The sequence below is a fragment of the Callorhinus ursinus genome, unplaced genomic scaffold, assembly GCF_003265705.2.
Source record: "Callorhinus ursinus isolate GAN/ISIS: 27379988/994484 unplaced genomic scaffold, GSC_fseal_2.0 scaffold12, whole genome shotgun sequence".
NCBI lineage: Eukaryota > Metazoa > Chordata > Mammalia > Carnivora > Otariidae > Callorhinus > Callorhinus ursinus.
Window position 1 is genome coordinate 77,669,209 of NW_027397074.1, and position 18,399 is coordinate 77,687,607.

An 18,399-nucleotide genomic window follows, 5' to 3' on the forward strand; every position below is an offset into this window, starting at 1 on the left:
CTATCGTTCACCGTTCCGCACTCCACCCCCCGACCCAGTCAAATAGATGAACCTTGAGATCCTGACAGCCTCTCGAAAAATTTAAAGGCCTTAGGACACAGGACTTGCAAGTAGAATCTGCTGCCCTCCTGGGCTCTCTTTCAACTGTTGGGGAAATACAACTTTAAAAAGAAATCTCCCAACCCAGAAAACCTCTCCACAAAGAGAGCAGAGAAAGAAAACATTTACTGGGCGCCTGGGTGGCTCGGTCGTTGGGCGTCTGCTTCGGCTCAGGTCATGATTCCGGGGTCCTGGGATCGAGTCCCGCATCGGGTTCCCTGCTCTGCGGGAAGCCTGCTTCTCCCTCTCCCGCTCCCCTTGTGTTCCCTCTCTCGCGGTATCTCTGTCAAATAAATAAAATCTTAAAAAAGAAAAAGAAAACAGATTTACTATTGGATAAACATTAAACCAGAAGGTGATGCTCATTGTGAACAATGAACTAACAGCTTGCAAAAAGACAGAAAGGAATCTCCCGCATATACAGCCAAGCAGACACAACCCCTTACATGCATGTTCTCGGGATAAACAATCACCAGTCCTCGAACGAGAAGACTTGACAGGACATTTTGTCACAAATAGTTTGGTCCTTACTTTATCATGGTAATTGGGGAGACTGCCTATGTTGGCTTATTCAAAGGAGAAACAAACTTCTCATATCTTTAGGACAAGAGATAGTGTTGCAAGTTGGAGCAAGGCGCCCACAGATGTTAGGCTTGGGAACTAGGGGCCTGGAGCACACCCCGGATGTTTATTTCAAAAGCTGGCTCCCGGGTCCTGGAAAGGTTCCTGATAGGAGACTGGCAAGAGGTTATTTAGCCATTACGAAGCTATTCATCTATTTGAAAGGGACAAAGAAAGAAATTTTGAAAGAAAAAGAAAGAAAAGGGCAGGGGTGGAGGTGGGAGTTCTTCCTTAGTTTCTCCCTTCCCTTATTTCTCTCTCTCTCTTTTTTTTTTAAGACTTATTTATTTATTTGACGGAGAGAGACACAGCAAGAGAGGGAACACAAGCAGGGGGAGTGGGAGAGGGAGAGGGAGAAGCAAGCTTCCTGCGGAGCAGGGAGCCTGATGCAGGGTTCCATCCCAGGACCCTGGGATCATGACCTGAGCTGACGAAGGCAGACCCTTAACCACAGAGCCACCCAGGCGCCCCTCCCTTCCCTTCCCTTATTTCTAAGGGAGAATTAAGCCTCTTATTTTCAATTTGTATTTGCCATGTGATGTCAGGGTGAGCAACACCAAATCAGCCAAATGGTTCACTTTTCTTTTAAAAAATATAATGTGGAGGGGTTCCTGGCTGGCTCGGTTGGTGAAGTGTGCAACTCTTGATCTTGGGGTGGTGAGTTCGAGCCCCATATTGGGTGTAGAGATTACTTAATAAAATCCCTACACATGCATATATGGAATATTATTCAGCCTTTAAAAGGAATGATATTCTGACACACACTACAACATAGATGAACCTGGAGAGCATTATGCTCAATGAAATAAGCCAGTCACAATAGGACAAATATTGTATGATTCCATTTACATGAAGTACCTAGAGTAATCAAAACCATAGGGAGTGAAAGTAGGATCATGGTTAGTAGAAATGGGAGTTATTGTTTAATGGATAGAGTTTCAGTTGGGGATGATGCAAAAGTTCTGGAGATGGATAGTAGTGATGGTTGCACAACAATGTGAATGTATTTAATGCCATTGAACAGAATCCTTAAAAATGGCTAAAATGGGGGCACCTGGGTGGCTCAGTTGGTTAAGCATCCAACTCTTGATTTCAGTTCAGGTCATGATCTCAGGGTCGTGAGATCGAGCCTTTTGTTGGGTTCCACACTCAGCACAGAGTCTGCTTAAGATTCTCTCCCTTGGGCGCCTGGGTGGCTCAGTTGGTTAAGCGACTGCCTTCGGCTCAGGTCATGATCCTGGAGTCCCGGGATCGAGTCCCGCATCGGGCTCCCTGCTCGGCAGGGAGTCTGTTTCTCCCTCTGACCCTCTTCCCTCTTGTGCTCTCTATCTCTCATTCTCTCTATCTCAAATAAATAAATAAAATCTTTAAAAAAAAAAAAAAGATTCTCTCCCTCTCCCTCTGCCCCTCCCCACCCCGGCTCGCACTCTCTCTCTCTCAAAAAAAAAAAAAAAAAAAGCTAAAATGGTAAAGTGTACATATTGTGAAACATATGTGTGTGCATGTACATATGTCTATGTATGCATGTGTGGAGAAGAATAAAATAAGTATAGGGCGCCTGGGTGGCTCAGTCAGTTAAGTGTCTGCCTTCAGCTCAGGTCATGATCCCAGGGTCTCCTTGCTCAGTGGGGAGTCTGCTCCTCCCTCTCCCTCTGCCCTCCCCTGGTTTGTGCTCTCTCTCTCAGGCTCACTCTCTCTCAAATAAATAAATAAAATCTTTAAATAAATAAATAAATAAAATAAGTATATAACCTGTCACTACCACCCAGGTCAAGAAGCCCACACCACACTCTCTGTGCTCATAGTCATGTTGGCAGAAAGGGTCTGGTGGAGAAAGTCAGAATGGGGGAGGCAGAATCTCTCTCCCTCCTTAACTTCCATAACCATCTAGGCATTTTACTATTTGATTTTTTTTTAAGATTTTATTTATTTATTTGCGAGGGAGAGAGAGACAGAGAACATGGGGGGAGGACAGAGGGAGAAGCAGGCTCCCCGCTGAGCAGGGAACCTGCCCACAGGGCTCGATCCCAGGACCCTGAGATCATGACCTGAGCTGAAGGCAGTCGCTTAACCAACTGAACCTCCCAGGCGCCCTAGACTTTTTACTATTTGATTTCTACTTCTAGATGTTCTCCAAGTACCGGGGCTGAGTCAGCTGACTTTTTTTTTTTCTTCCCCAGTCACCATTACCAGAAGAAGAAACCATTTTGACACGTAGCCTCCCTGACATGCACATCTAACAGGTGTTATTTCCTGTCTCCCGCCCATACAGGGTGCTGGGTCTTGAACTATATGTCATTTTCAGTGCACAGACGTCTGCCTGTGACTCCCCAAGTGACAACGTGCCCCAGCAGCACTCGGCAGTGCCTTTGTTTTCTTGCTCTACCTGCCAGCACCGGGTTTATGACTCAAGAGAGGTTCCTGAAAAGTGATGTGTAAATGGAATATGGGGTAAGATAAATTATAACTTATAGGTTTTCTGAAGGAATTACAGAAAGAAATGCTCTTGGAAAGTGAATAAACCCTCCTCTATTTCAGTGCTTCTTGATCTTTTTAGACCTCAACCCACAGTAAGAGATACATTTTATATCACCTGAGTACATCCATGCATGGACAAAACTGACCCAAACAGGGTACAACGCAGTACTTAGCCTTACTGCATGACATACATTCTGAAATTCTGTCCTACTTTCTTCTGTAAAAATGCTGGTCGCAGGCCACCTGGCTGGCTCAGTCGGCAGAGCACAATGACTCTCAGTCTCGGGGTCGTGAACTGAAGGCGCATGTTGGGCATGGAGCCTTCTTTAAAAAAAAAAAAAAAGTGCTCGTTGCCACCCACAAAAAAATGGATTTCATGACTCACTAATAGGTCTCAACCCACAGTTTGAAAACACTATGCCAATTTAAATATTTAAATATTTTAATATTTTAAATATTTTATCAATCTGATGTTTCCGTTTTGCGCATGGTATACTGCCTACACCTTACATTCTACATTCTGGAGAAAATCTAATCCTGAAGATATGACAAGCGGTGACTCTTCCAGACTCTGTGAGGGAAAAACTTAAGTATTATGCTTTTACTGCTAGTAGGAGACTGATTAATTCTAGGTTTTCTCAGACCTAGAAATCAACCTTCGTTCTGTGGTAGATTTTTTGAGGAAAGAAAACAAATGTTTTTCAGCTCTTTCTTCCCATGCAAGTTCAGAGTTGTTTTGGTTTTGTTTTTGGTTTTTTTTTTTAATCTTCTCTTTGGGTCGCCTCCTTTCTCTCCGTGGCTCCTCAGAAAGAGTTATTCAAGTCCACAAAACAGCCAAATGACTCAAGACCTAGATCTGTATTCTCCTTGACCTTGCCCCCCACTCAACTAGCCGCCCCCCACCCCAGCCAAACGAGAGACCCCAGGAAAAACCAGGGGGCAAGGACAGCTAAAGAGAAGGTGAGTAGAAGGAAGGAACAGGGTGGCTGAATAGTTAAGGGCTAGTCCTTGTCGTCTGGCTCTGCTAGGTGCCGAATGTCGGGAGGGCAAGCTGACTGCATGGGGAGCACTGGCCAGCGCCTCACCCTGTGCTTTGTACCCAACGGCAGCTGAGGCCGGGGCGGTGGGAGGGCTCGCGCTTTCCTTTCACTTTCTCAGGTCGCCAAGCCCGACACCTGGGGACCGAGCACCAGCTCCCACCACTCTGGCCAGGCCCGGCGGGAGAAAGAAAGGCGCGGAGGGCCAGGAAGGAAAACTAGGAGAATAAAATAAACATTACCTGCCAGCAGAGGTGAGAGAGCGAGCCAGGTAAGCAACAGGTGAACCAGGAAGGTAAAGGCTACAGGATGCGGGATGGAGGGCATCTGGCACCAGCGGGTGGGCACTGCTCATTTCTCCTTGCAGGGGGCGCCGGCTAAGGTAAAGAGGGCTTTTGTGGAAACAAACCTGGAGGACTTGCTTGGGGCAGGGGGGAAGGTGGAAGTAAGGTCCCTCCCTGCTCAAGTTAGTGATATGACACCGGAAGTGGAATGGCCTTCTTTATTTGAAAAGCCAGAAGGAAAAAAGTGGTTTCATTGTGTCTTTTGTCTGCTGCATCATTTGCCAGAGGTGATTTTCAGAGGCGTCCAAGAGAGGGATGGGAGCCTTCTTCATCTGTTTAAAGCTCAGGGTTTTCATGTACAGATTATGAGTCTGTGTGCTTTCTAATTTGTGTGATACAGACCTGTCCTTTTCTGACTTTAAAGAAAACCAAAAAATAAAACTGGAAGAAATGGAGGAGGGTGTCATAAGGCAGGAGCAACGTGAAGCATGTCAAATTTAATCACCGAATGGGATAAGTTTTCATGTATTTTTATGAAACATTGGATGAGGAGACCCAACACAACATCATGTGAAGAACGGTTGAAAGGCCCAGGGATATTTGCCTTGAGGGGATATGTTTGCTGCCTCAGATTTCTGATGGGCTGTCATGTGGAATCAGAATCTGCCAAGTCCTGGCACAGCCCGGGGGCAACAGATGGAAACCACAGGGAGATAGAGTTCAACCCCATGTAAGTTAGAGTTGGACATGCCAAGTGGATTCTTGCAGAAGGTAGTAAGTTCCCTGTGATCAAAGATATCAAAGTACAGGTAGATATTGAGGCAGAAATGCTGAGGTGGGAATAAAGTTTCAGGTGAGTGATTCTGTTGATCAGTGCTCCCCAAACCTGGATGGTCATCAGAATCACCTGGGAAGTGTGTGCCTGTGTGTGTGTGTGTGTGTGTGTGTGTGTGTCTTTAAATATATTTGGCAGATCTCGAATGGGCTGTAGCAATCTATCTTTCTAAGTATCTCTTTCAGATAGTTGTGACATAATCAGTTTGGGAAACACCGTCATTAGAAACTTTAAGTTATTTCCCAGCCCATAGTAAAATATGCCATAAACATTTGAAAACCATAGTTTTCATTTTGGGGTTTTTTTTTTTTAAGTTTATTTTTTAAGTGATTTCTACACCCAACATGGGGCTTGAACTCACCACGCTGAGACCAAGAGTCATGTGCTCTACCGACTGAGCCAGCCAGGTGCTCCACATAGTTTTCATCTTGAATATTCTCGAAATCGTAATTTCCTGGTCAAGAAAACCAGAAGAAAAAGGCCATGTCCCTCTTCCCCAAACTGACTTCTCTGCCACATCTTGTCGGTCCTTGTTGCTGGTTGCCTGGACAGTCTGTCTTCTGTAGTTGGGAGTTTTCCTCCCCGTGACAAGTGAAGCTAGGATGACAGCAAGGCATGTCCTCCAGCTGATGAATGGCAGGTGGGACACTCCCGTAGGCATCTCCCCTGCCGTCCTCCTGCTCTGGGTGCTCGACAGAGCATGGGGTACTTCCTTGCCTCGGTGACTAAGATTTCAGTCGATGTTGTCATCTGAGAGTGTCGCTTGTGTGCTGGGCCCCACAGAGAATGGCAGTTAAACCTCTTCATTTTATTTTTTATTTTTTTAAAGATTTTATTTATTTGAGAGAGAGAATGAGAGCGAGAGAGAACATGAGAGGGGGGAGGGTCAGAGGGAGAAGCAGACTCCCCTGCAGAGCAGGGAGCCCGATGTGGGACTCGATCCCCGAACTCTAGGATCATGACCTGAGCCGCAGGCAGTTGCTCAACCAACTGAGCCACCCAGGTGCCCCAAACCTCTTCATTTTAAAGTAATGCCAACCCACGGAGGCCAGGTGTGGGCATGTGGGGACAGCTCCCTTGTACCTGACCAGGAATTAATATCCGTCTCCCACAAGAATGCGAGTGCTATGAATGAACAACCTCCCTTTCTCCTGTCCTACATCCCGAGTGCCTAGAACAGTGCCTGGCGCCTGATGGAACAGTGTCTAGTTCACTAAAGAGATGCTGGATTCCTTCTTTTCTTCCTAGGTCCATTCTAGGTGGCAAGGAGCCATGCAATTCTCCAGCTCATCCAGGGCAGCAGATGAGAATTTTGACTATTTGTTCAAGATTATCCTCATTGGGGATTCCAATGTGGGGAAGACGTGTGTGGTACAGCATTTCAAATCTGGGGTCTACACAGAGACACAGCAGAACACGATTGGGGTGGACTTCACTGTGCGCTCCCTTGAGATCGATGGCAAGAAAGTGAAGGTCAGAAAGGCACGGGGTTGGCTCCTCCCTTAGCTAGAGTTCTTTTTTTTTTTTTAAGATTTTATTTATTTATTTGAGAGAGAGCATGAGCAGGGGCGAGGGGTAGAGGGAGAAGCAGATTCCCTACTGAGCAAGGAGCCAACGTGGGGCTTCATCCCAGGACCCTGGGATCATGACCTGAGCCGAAGGCAGATGCCCAACTGACTGAGCCACCCAGGGGCCCCTTAGCTAGAGTTCATTTTTTTTTTTTAAGATTTTATTTATTTGACAGCGAGAGAGACAGCGAAAGAGGGAACACAAGCAGGGGGAGTGAGAGAGGGAGAAGCAGGCTTCCCGCTGAGCAGGGAGCCCGATGTGGGGCTCAATCCCAGGACCCCGGGATCATGACCTGAGCTGAAGGCAGATGCTTAACGACTGAGCCACCCAGGCGCCCCTTAGCTAGAGTTCTTAACACCAAAACACATGCCTGAGGAATAAAAGATTTAAATATAAAACATGAAATCATAAGAATACCAGAAAAAAAGATCATTGACATATTTATCTTTATCATTGTGGAATGGGGAAATCAGCCTTTTTTTTTAAGATTTTATTTATTTGAGAGAAAGATTGAGAGAATGAGTGGGAGGAGGGGCAGAGGGAGAAGCCGACTCCCCGCGAGCAGGGAGCCTGATGCAGGGCTCGATCCCAGGACCCTGAGATCATGACCTGAGCCAAAGGCAGATGCTTAACTGACTGAGCCACCAAGGCGCCCAGCAGCCTTTTTTTTTTTTTTAAGATTTTATGTATTTATTTGAAAGAGAGAGAGAGAGCACAAGCGTGGGGGAGGGGTATGAGGAAGCAGAGAGAGAGGGAGAGGGACAAGCAGACTCCCTGCTGAGCGCAGAGCCCAATGCAGAGCTGATCCCAGGACCCCAAGATCATGACCCAAGCCGAAATCAGACGCTTAACTGACTGAGCCACCCAGGCGCCCCGGGGAAATCAGCCTTTTAAGACAAGAACCCAGAAGCCATAAAGGAAAAGATTGCTCAATCATAACTACCTAAAGGCCGAGTTTATATATCTCTATATAATGATATAAAGGTCAAATTTCTACATCCACAAAAATACCATAAACAAAGTCAAAAGATGAATGACAAACTGGAAAGAAATATTTGCAAATATGGAACTGACAAAAGGCTAATTTCTTTAACGTGAAATGAGCCCCAATAAATATCTAAGAAAAAGACTAACAACCAAATACAAAAAGTAGGCAATCCACAGATTGGACACAATTGCTATTTCATAAATTCGATAAGAACTAGCTCAGAAATTCATGTCAAGATATAAAGGTGTCCATCCTCACTCATGATTTGAAAAGTGCAAATTTGAATCAAAAACTAGTGATGTAATGTGTGGTGATTAACATAACATAATAAAATTTAAAAAATAAAAATAAAAGTGCAAATTCGAATAATAGTGAGAGACTCTTACCCATTTGGTTAGAAAAGATCAGAAAGTGTTGGTGAAAATGTAAAGCATGTAAAGCTTGGGATCTTTATTAAATAAAAACAACAGTAAAAAGACATTTTGGAGACAATCAAGAAAATTTTAACATATTAGATGATACCAAGGAGTTACTGGAAAGCTGATTAGCAGTGATTATGGCATTGTGCTTCTGTATGAAAATGTCTACTTTTGACACAAATGAAATGACATGACGTCTGAGATTCACCCAGGTCAGTACCCCCTCAGGGGCGCCTGGGTAGCTCAGTGGTAGAGTGTCTGCCTTCGGCCCAGGTCATGATCTCAGGGTCCTGGGATCGAGCCCCGCATCGGGCTCCCTGCTCAGCGGGAAGCCTGCTTCTCCCTCTCCCACTCCTCCTGCTTGTGTTCCCTCTCTCGGTGTGTCTGTCAATAAGTAAATAAAATCTTTAATAAAAAATAAATAAAATAAAATTACACCTCAAAGAAATCAACAGAAGGGGCTAGATGAAGCAAGAGTGGTGAAATCTTGATAATTACTGAGTCTGGATATTGGCTATATGAGAGTTCCTTGCTTTATTCTCTCTAGTTTGGGGTATGTTTGCATCTTTCTTTAAAAAATACATTTTATAGGGGTGCCTGGCTGGCTCAGTAGGTAGAGCATGCGACTCTTGATCTCAGGGTCATGAGTACAAGCCCCACGTTGGGTGCCGAGTTTACTTAATGAAATAATTAATTAATTAGTATATTTTATAAATAGTGTGAGAGAGTGAACAAACGGGTACCCTCAGACACGGTGGAAGGGTGGACAAACGGGTGCCCCGGTGTGGGATGGTCACTGAGGAGGTATTATCATAAGGACACTCCTAAACAGACACAGCTGAGTGGTCCTTTAAAATCAGAACGGTTCAGCCAGTGTTATCAGCTTGAGTGGGATCAACGAGCAGGTTCCAAATGTTAACCCCAAAATCTAGACAAAGGGATGGTGGAGGTAAAACGGTCAAGAACACCAGACCCAAGACACTGGGTCCACCTCTCCGACTAAAGTGTCCCTTAGGTGGTGGCTCCCAAACCTGAAAGCACATCCAAATCACCCTGAGGAGCAAAAGGAAACACGGATCCCTGGGCCCCTCTCCCGACCTACTGAGTATCTCCAAGTGAGAGCCAGGAAACTGCCTTTTTCAGACGACGTAGGTGAGCAAGCTCCCATCAGGCGCAGGAACTCCTGATGCGGACCCCCCTTTCCTGCCCTCTTCCAGATGCAAGTGTGGGACACGGCGGGCCAGGAGCGGTTCCGGACCATCACTCAGAGCTACTACCGCAGTGCCCACGCTGCCATCATTGCCTACGACCTCACCCGACGGTCCACCTTCGAGTCTGTTCCTCACTGGATCCACGAGATAGAAAAATACGGAGCGGCGAACTTGGTCATTATGCTGATTGGTATGGTGTTTTCAAAGCATTTGGCTTTTCTTTCCTGGGCCCCTCTGCAGATGCACAGCTTTTTGTGTGTTTCTGATGGCAAGGGAACATGAAATCATAAAAGTGCAGGTGGTGGACAGGACCTCACAAAGTGTTTGGTCCCCAAACTCGCATCAGATTCACTTGAGAATGTGGGTGGTGGGGTGTGAACTTGTTAATAATACGGATTCCAAGGCCCCACCCTAGAGTGTCTAGTCCCAGAGACCTGGGATGGGGCCCAGGCTACTCAATGAAGGCATCATACCCCAAATGATTTGATGCAAATGTGTGTAGACCACACAGGAAATCCCCTGGAGGCTGAGGTTCACAATATCAGACGGCTCCAAATCCCCAAGGGAGCCACTCACAGGCCTGGGACCGCACCCCTGAATGACTCCTTTATACCTGCTAGGATCCTAAGCAAATCTTAATGACAAACCACCATCAAAATTAACAGCAACTTCAACTGCACAAAGGAAATGGCCGGCTTAACGTGAGCAGTCCTACTGTACATTCAGAAGGTGTACATTTCCATCCCTTCTCTGTAGTATGAGTTTTGCAAACAGAGCTGCCTTTTTCTTCCTCCTATGAACACGACTATTAACCAAGTGGCTGCTTCATTTTGGCAAGATGGTTTAGGCCCTTGCTACTCAAAGTGTGGTCTGTGGGCCAACAGTTACCTGCTGGAGTTTGTGAAAAGTGCAAGATCTTAGGCCACATCCCACACTTCCTGAATCAGAATCTTCATTTTAAGAGGATCCTAAGGAGATTCATAGGCAAATGGAAGTTTACACAGAACAAGTCTAGACAGCTAGCTATGAGACTGAGAAAGAGCTAAACACACCGTGTTTAATGGCTGATTCATCCTCTGACAAGCATGTCCTAGCTCTGTGGCCAGTCACCCTCTGAGCCTTAGTTCCTGATCTGTAAGATGTGATTAATACTTAATGGGATGTGGTAAAACTTTAATGAGATACTGTATATAAATTGCTTAGCAGTGCCTGGCACCAAGTAAGTGTTTAATAGACCGTAGGATGTGTTCTAGAAAGTTTGTTTGAGGAACTCTCTCATCTATGTTCCAAATAATTCAGGGCTTAGAGGGGAGGGTAGCAAGTTCCTAGGATCTAGGAAAAACCAGCAATCAAGCCCCAGCCAGAGCAGGAGACACAGTGGAGCCAGCCTGCTTCTCCCCCCCCCCCCACCCCCCACCCCCCCACCCCCCCCCCACCCCCGCCACCACCAACAGGCAGGACCTGTGCATCCTCCTTTCAGGGCTGGGCTCTGGGAACCAGCCCCCCTGTGCTGTATTGTGCACCTGTTCCCTCTCTCTCAGAGCTGCTTCCCACGCCTTACTCATGGAATCCCTCAAAACATCATCTCCGACCTGCTCCCGCCACAGACCTCATTCTCTCAGTATCTGCTTACTCACAAGGCAATCCCCGTTCCTTCTTTTCATGGCAAAGCATGATCCAGGCTGCTGGCCAACCCAAAGACGGGCGGGTGTGGGGCAAGGTGCCTACCTGAGACCAAGAGCTGGGCCCTGATGGTGAAGGCAGTCACAGGATGCAAAGCCTGGCCATGGGCGGGCCCTAGAAGAGGTCATTGGCACGTGTTCTGAGCCCATCTAGCCCATTCGTTATCACTGCCATGATTCCAGAAAGGGTGTTTTGATTCATAGTTCGGCTCCTGTCATATGCACAGACTTGAAGGGAGCTCATGCCGTTCCTCTAACTTGAGAAACAAAGTCATTCCAAGAGCCTAGAGTGCGCTCCCTCCTTCCTGCTACCTCAGATCCAAAGCCCCAGATTCCACAGTCTGCTGCCAAGGTAGATGCCCCTCACCTTCTGTTCTCTCGTTTTCTCTGAGGAGCTTGTCCCACATGGCAGAAAGCAGGGGGGAGAGATTAGTGAGGCTTCCCCACGGAGGGCACCTCGTCTCTCTGGGAGGAGCAAGATGCCTCTCTGCTGTAGCTTCCCACCCAAAGGCCCCCTTTGGGACCAGAAACTTCTGTAATTTGACTTCTGGTATAAAGGACACTTCTACAAGCAGAGTTCAGAGTTCGACGAATAAGCACTGACCCCAAAAGAGCCATATTTCTTCCCCAACAACCACTTCTGGGAACAACGAAGGAGGATGTTCACGAGGCGTCCTGCATCCTTCAGGATAGCAGGGCCCCGCCCTTGGGGTGTGAGGACCAGGGGGTGTGCTAGGGAGATGCTGGTGACAGGCGACACTAAATGCTTAGCCGATCCAGGTACAATTCTGAGCCCTCTGAGTCACTGCATTTAACTGGACTTTGGAGTCAGACAGATTGGGGTTCAGAGCTCCTTCTCTGCCTTCCCCTCTGAACTTGGGCTCGTTGCTCTCTCTAAATTTCTATTTCCTCATCTATGAAACGGATACCTGCTTCAGGTGTGCTGTTGAGTTGAATGGATATATCTGAAGCACTTAGCGTAGTGCTAAGACCTCAGTAAGGGGAAGCCATTATTTCCTGGTGGAGCAAAGATGAGGCTCTGCTGTGCTAGATCGAGGGGCTCAGAGGCCCCCCTGGGTGGAGAGCGGAGCCGACGGGGAGAAGGAAACCCCACCAGGGGGAGCTCCCAGAGAAGGGATCGCAAGGGTGGAAAATGTGCATCTCACTAAGGGGAATGAAGACGTTCTGATCACACTTGAAGTTTTCCCAGGAAGGTGGACTGGATCTCTTTTCCATTAAATTCCTGTGCTCCCAACAATGACGTAGTTGTTCCTCAGGGCCTGGAAGCCTGCAAGGCAAAGCTGCATGCCCCCAGGACCCCTTCCCTTCTGAGCTATATTTGGAAGACAAAGCCCTTTCTCCAACGTCCTGGGCCTCCCTCGCTGGCTCTCCCCCCAGCACTCTCCTTAACTGCCGATTCCTCTGCAGCAGACACAGATGGGGCAGAGGAGGGGGTAACAAATGCTAAGTTGGGGGCGCCTGGGGGGCTCAGTCGGTGAAGCATCTGCTTTCAGTTCAGGTCATGATCCTGGGGTCCTGGGATGGAGCCCCACATCGGGCTCCCTGCTCAGTGGAGAGCCTGCTTCTCCCTCTCCCTCTGCCCCTCCCTCTGCTTGTGTTCTCTCTCTCTCTCTCTCTCTCTCTCTCTCTCTCTCTCGCTCTCTCCCTCTCGATCGCTCGATCGCAAATAAAATAAATAAAATCTTTTAAAGAATGCTAAAATGTTGCCGGATTCCCAGGAATCTCACGGCTGTTGTGGTATCTATACCCTAGTCTGTCATTCTTCACAGCCATCTCTGCCTCACTTTACGATTGGTTCTAGAAATGCCCCCGAAGATGATCATCAGGATGTGTCAGTTTAGGACGCAGACTTTCACACAAGTGTCAGAGAGCTGATAGTGCACCGATTTGTACTGCTCCTTCTCTCCGGCCATTTACCGGAAGACCCTTGGTAGTGTCCCTGTGTTTAAAATCCTTGGTGGACCCCCATTGCCCTCAAGATAGCATACAAATTCCTGAGCACAGCCTACAAGCACCCCGCTTTCCTCCTCAAGAAGGTTGGCTCTTATCTTTTCCTCATCCCTGCTGCTGTTTGTGGCCTCCCAGCTCTTAGTACCCCCATCAGAGGGAGGGGTCAGGAGCCAACTTCCTTTATAGGTTATATAGGATGTTCTCCTGACTTTCCCTCGGCGCCTGCTCTCTGTCCCCTTAGGATTTCAGGCAAACCTTCCACTTCAACTGCTGCTATATTTCCAAGTCCACGTTCTCTCAGCAAAAACTCTTCGTGCCTAAGAGTTCAGCCTTCAGAATCCGTCAGATCTTAGAAGAATGCCTTCTATGTTACGTAACACCCTCAGTAGGTCTGGGCCAACACCCCAAGGTCAAATGCCTTCTTAGGCAGTGCAGTGAAATGTGTGACATAGGCCTACAAACCAGGTTGAATAAAAACCTCAAATGCCAGTTTAGGGCAGATGTTACCGTCAGAGGAATTGCCAAATACACTTAGGGGTTTCCGAGGTTTTTGGGTTTGGGAAATGTGGACAAGGGATTACACACCTGTACTACTAACAACTGTTACCATTCACCTGGTCCTTGGCCTATATTATTTTGTGGCCTGTCTCGGATCAGAAAATTCCTATACAGTTGTTGAATTGCCTGTGTGTCTGTCTTGTCTCCTTAACAAGATGAGGCACTCCTTCCTTCGGGGCAGGAACATCTCTGGGTGCCCAACACACAGCCCTTACTTAGCAAGCAAGGATTTGAACTGCGAGGGGCAAACACACGGTTTCTTTCCCTTCCACCAGGTGTCCCGGCTCATCGTGAGGTGTGTGGAGGGTCTGGGCACTGGGCAGACAGTGCTGCTGACCTGCCATAGCAATGGGGCAGGTTGGCGGAGCAGGCCATAAAAGGCAGAACCAGTGCCACTGAGCCCAGCACCTACAGCTCAAAGTGAGGGATGCAAGGAGCAGACCCGACTCCCAGTTCAGGAACTCCCATTCCTACAGCATCCCTCCCTGCCGCCCCCCTAGAGGCTCTCACCCCTGTCTTCCAGAAGTAGAGCAGTGCCCTGAGCTTCGGCCTCCAGGGCTATAAATATGCATGCAGCTGTCTTGAAGAGATGTGCCTGAGTTCGTTTCCAGAGGCTGCTGTGACAAATTACCACACACCGAGCAGCTTAAAATCGTGGGAAGGTGTTCTCTCTCAATTCTGGAGGCCAGAAATCTGAACTCAGTATCACTGGGCCAAAATCAAGGCATTCGCAGGGCCACACAGCTCCCGGGGCTCCAGGGGAGCATCTGTTCTTTGCCTCTTTCCATTTCTGGTGGCTGCCAGCATTCTGTGCTGTGGCCGCAACATCTAGTGTGTACGTCCCTCTTCATCTTCCTCCTGTGTGTGTGACATGTCCCCCCCCAGCCCACTCATCAGGGTACATGTGGCTGTATTGGGGCCCATCCAGCTAATCCAGGATCCTCTCCCCATCTCGAGATTCTTAATAACATCTGCAAAGACCTGTCTTCCAAATAAGGTGGCATTCAGTTTCCAGGGATTAGAACCCCGTATCTTTGGGAGTCAGTTTTCAGCCCAGCCCAGTAGGTAGGTGGTGTCTCAGACTGAACACAGTTGTAAGAAAGGTTCCTTCAGCCCTGAGCCAACATTGCCTGGGGGATGGAGTCCTGCAGCCTGCAGCCTCGGTCTGCATTAGCAAGCCCTACTTTAGCCTACTTAAAATATATATATGTATACACATATATATATATTTTAAAGATTTTATTTATTTGAGAGAGAGAGAATGAGAGATAGAGAGCACGAGAGGGAAGAGGGTCAGAGGGAGAAGCATACTCCCCGCTGAGCAGGGAGCCCGATGTGGGACTCGATCCCGGGACTCCAGGATCATGACCTGAGCCGAAGGCAGTCACTTAACCAACTGAGCCACCCAGGCACCCCAACATATATATATATATATATTTTTTAGGTAATCTCTACACCCAACGTGCAGCTCAAATTTATGATCCTGAGAACAAGAGTCCCATGCTCTATCACCTGAGCCAGCCAAGCGCCCCTGAATAGACATTTTTTAAAAAAGATTATGTTTATTTGTTTGAGAGAGAGAGCGAGAGCATGAGTGAGGGGGAGGAGCAGAGGGACAAGCAGACTCCACGCCAAGCATAGAGCCTGACATGGGGCCTAATCCCACACCCCGAGACCATGACCCGAGTTGAAATCAAGAGTTGGCCGCTGGGGTGCCTGGCTGGCTCTGTCGGTTAAGTGGCTGCCTTCGGCTCAGGTCATGATCCCAAGGTCCTGGGATCGAGCCCCACATTGGGCTCCCTGCTCTGCAGGAAGCCTGATTCTCCCTCTCCCACTCCCCCTGCTTGTGTTCCCTCTCTCGCTGTCTTTCTCTCTGTCAAATAAAATCTTAAAAAAAAAAAAAAGTTGGCTGCTTAACCAGCTGAGCCACCCAGACACCCCCTAAATAGATATTTTTTAAAATTTCAATATATGTCAATCCATCAATCTTTCCTCAGTGATACGGTGCACTCCTTTGCATGCACACACATGCAAAGGAGTGCACCGTATCACTGGGGAAATCTGAATAAGCTCTATGGGATGTACCAAAGGTAATTTCCTGGTTTTGACATCAGACTATCATTCCCCAAGAGGTTACCAGTGGGGAAACTGCATGAACGGTACGCTAGACCTCCCTGAAAGACCTCCTTCAACAACCTGGGAGTCTATCATTGTTTCAAAATGAAAAGTTTTAAAGGTTTTCATGGTGGGGAGGGTTAATTATGGGGGGAAAGGGTCTCAGAAGGCTCCTTTATGAGAAAAAACAAGTTGAGAAACACTGGTCTGGCCCGTCTTAATTACAGTAGCTTTGTAATAAATCCTGATGTCTGGTAGAACAAATCCTGCAGGAAAACAATTTTACCTTTAGATTCCTGCCTCAGAGAAATCAAAGTCCAAAGACTGGATGCACGTAGGGTTGAAGTGGAAAAGCAAAAGTGATGGGTCACTCTTCCTTCTATAACCAGTCCTGGGGGCCATGCTCACAAAACCCTTCACTGAACTTTCTGGGGTAATAGGGAATGTTCTATATCCTGAGGGGAATGATGGTTACAGAGCATATACGTTTGTCAGAATTCATGAACTGCACACTTAAAATCTGCCTATTATATTTAAGTTGTAGCTAAATCCTGCATTATTCATTTCATACCTTCAATCCAGCAAATCCTCATCACAAGCTCCTCAGCTAGCCCAGGCCCCATCCCACGGTATCCAACCCTTTGTGGTTTGGAAAAGAGAGCAGAAAGAGAAACAAGATTTGAAGGAATAACAGAGAAGGTCGAAACACCCCCTCCAGCATAGTCTTTACCTAGTTGGACTTAGAAGGAAGGAATGACTGTCCCTCCGTAGAATGTAGAGGCTCCACCTGTCCCTGCCAATAAAACACACACCTCCGGCCCATTTCTCACAGCTCCTCAGGATCTCATTTGACAGTGAATTAAGACAGTGGCTCTTTTTCCACCAGTGGTTTCATTTTCAGTAAATCTGCCCACAATGGCTGTTTAGGAATGAATCACGCTTGAGTACTGGTGAACTAAAATGTTTCTATTAAAGGTTTATTTAAAAAAAACAAAAACAAAAACAAAACCAGATTCAGTTTGTCCATGGAATATTTGCTTCTTTCTCGCTCCCAGGGAACAAATGTGACCTGTGGGAAAAACGCAATGTCCTGTTTGAGGATGCCTGCACACTGGCTGAGAAGCATGGCCTCCTTGCTGTTTTAGAAACATCTGCCAAGGAGTCTAAGAACATAGACGAGGTCTTCATGCTGATGGCCAGGGAGCTGATCACCCGCAACAGCCTGCACTTATTTGGGGAGAGCACGCTGAACAGCCTGGCCCCGGATTCTAGGCCGGTCCTTGTGGCCCAGGGTCCGAAGGAGAAGACCCACTGCATGTGCTGAAGACATTCACGAGGCCAGTTGCAGCCACCGGATGCCACGTCTGATGCTGAAGGTAGCGGGATACCCGGTTGTCTGCCACGTAGCATCTCAGACCAAAGGACAGACTTGCCGCTGGTCCTTAACCCTTCCCTCCAGGATGGGGAGCACTTTGCCTGGATTCACACCAGAGGCCAGGCCTGCTGACCCTGAGTAAAGCCACACCACTGTTTCTCTTGGTTCCACTTCAGACTTGAGGCACAGGGGTAGGAGGACAAGGTCTGCTCTTCTTTACCCTTCCATTTGGTCTCCCCAACCCTTCCAACCAGCTTCTACTGAATTTTGCTTCTCGCTTGAAGAAGAGGGTAGTGAAAAAAGAATAAAGGAGGGATATCAAGAGAGGGGAGAGGATGTTTAGAACATTCCAGAGCTGTTTAAAACAGCTCAGGTGTGTGTGGGGGGGGGGGGTTGCAGAAAGAAAAAAAGCCTGCAGTGATAAACCAGAACGCTGTTAACTTTTGCTTCCTGACGTTCACACCTCAGGTCTTTAGTTTGGGGAGCAAACCCTTTGACATCAAGACCATAAATACTGTCTTGCCAAATGGTCAAGAGCCATGTGATGGAGACAGAATTGGATCTCACTCTATCCTAGCAGGGCTGATGTGACCACCTTCCTAGAATGTGGGAGATGCTGACAATTTCCTTCTAAAATACCAGATTATCTGCTGGATAAAAACTCGCTTGTGAATTGAAATTCAGTTGGCTCACAGATGAATGTCAAGCCAATATTGACCTTGCTGTGTGGCCCCCATGTGTGCCGTGTACCTTCCAGAACCTGTCGATAATAAACATTGTTTTTTCAAAGTTCCCTGAACTTTGTTGTTGTTGCTGGGGCACATCTTGTAATCATAGTAAGAACCACAAGGACTGAGGGGTGCCTGGGTGGCTCAGTCGTTAAGCGTCTGCCTTCAGCTCAGGTCATGATCCCAGGGTCCTGGGATCGAGCCACACAGCCGCCTCCCTGCTCAGTGGGAAGTCTGCTTCTCCCTCTACCGCTCTCCCTGCTTGTGTTCCCTCTCTCGCTATGTCTTTCTCTGTCAAATAAATAAATAAAATCTTTTTAAAAAAAGAAGAACCACAAGGGCTGGTCCAGCCACAACAATGGCTCTGAACCAGGAAAGGTCTGTGGGGACTCACCTCAGCACTAACCATAGGCTGAGACCAGCACAAAA

At 47.5% G+C, this 18,399-nt stretch overlaps 1 protein-coding gene across 6 annotated transcripts; it reads left to right on the forward strand.

Annotated features, from left to right (window-relative positions):
* The first annotated feature begins 3,009 nt into the window (after positions 1-3,009).
* Positions 3,010-18,031, forward strand: RAB19 (RAB19, member RAS oncogene family). 6 transcript variants are annotated; one of them, XM_073899278.1, is made up of 6 exons: positions 3,010-3,171; positions 4,006-4,506; positions 4,920-5,249; positions 6,603-6,827; positions 9,548-9,731; positions 16,923-18,031. In XM_073899278.1, exons 4-6 carry the CDS (start codon positions 6,627-6,629, stop codon positions 17,189-17,191), a joined length of 654 nt encoding a protein of 217 aa, XP_073755379.1. In that variant the 5' UTR covers positions 3,010-3,171; positions 4,006-4,506; positions 4,920-5,249; positions 6,603-6,626; the 3' UTR covers positions 17,192-18,031. The 6 variants fall into 6 exon arrangements, with proteins under 6 accessions (XP_073755379.1, XP_025710533.1, XP_073755380.1 ...); XM_025854748.2 differs by having other exon boundaries at positions 4,944-5,249; XM_073899279.1 differs by having other exon boundaries at positions 4,006-4,489; positions 4,944-5,249.
* The last annotated feature ends 368 nt before the right edge of the window (positions 18,032-18,399 follow it).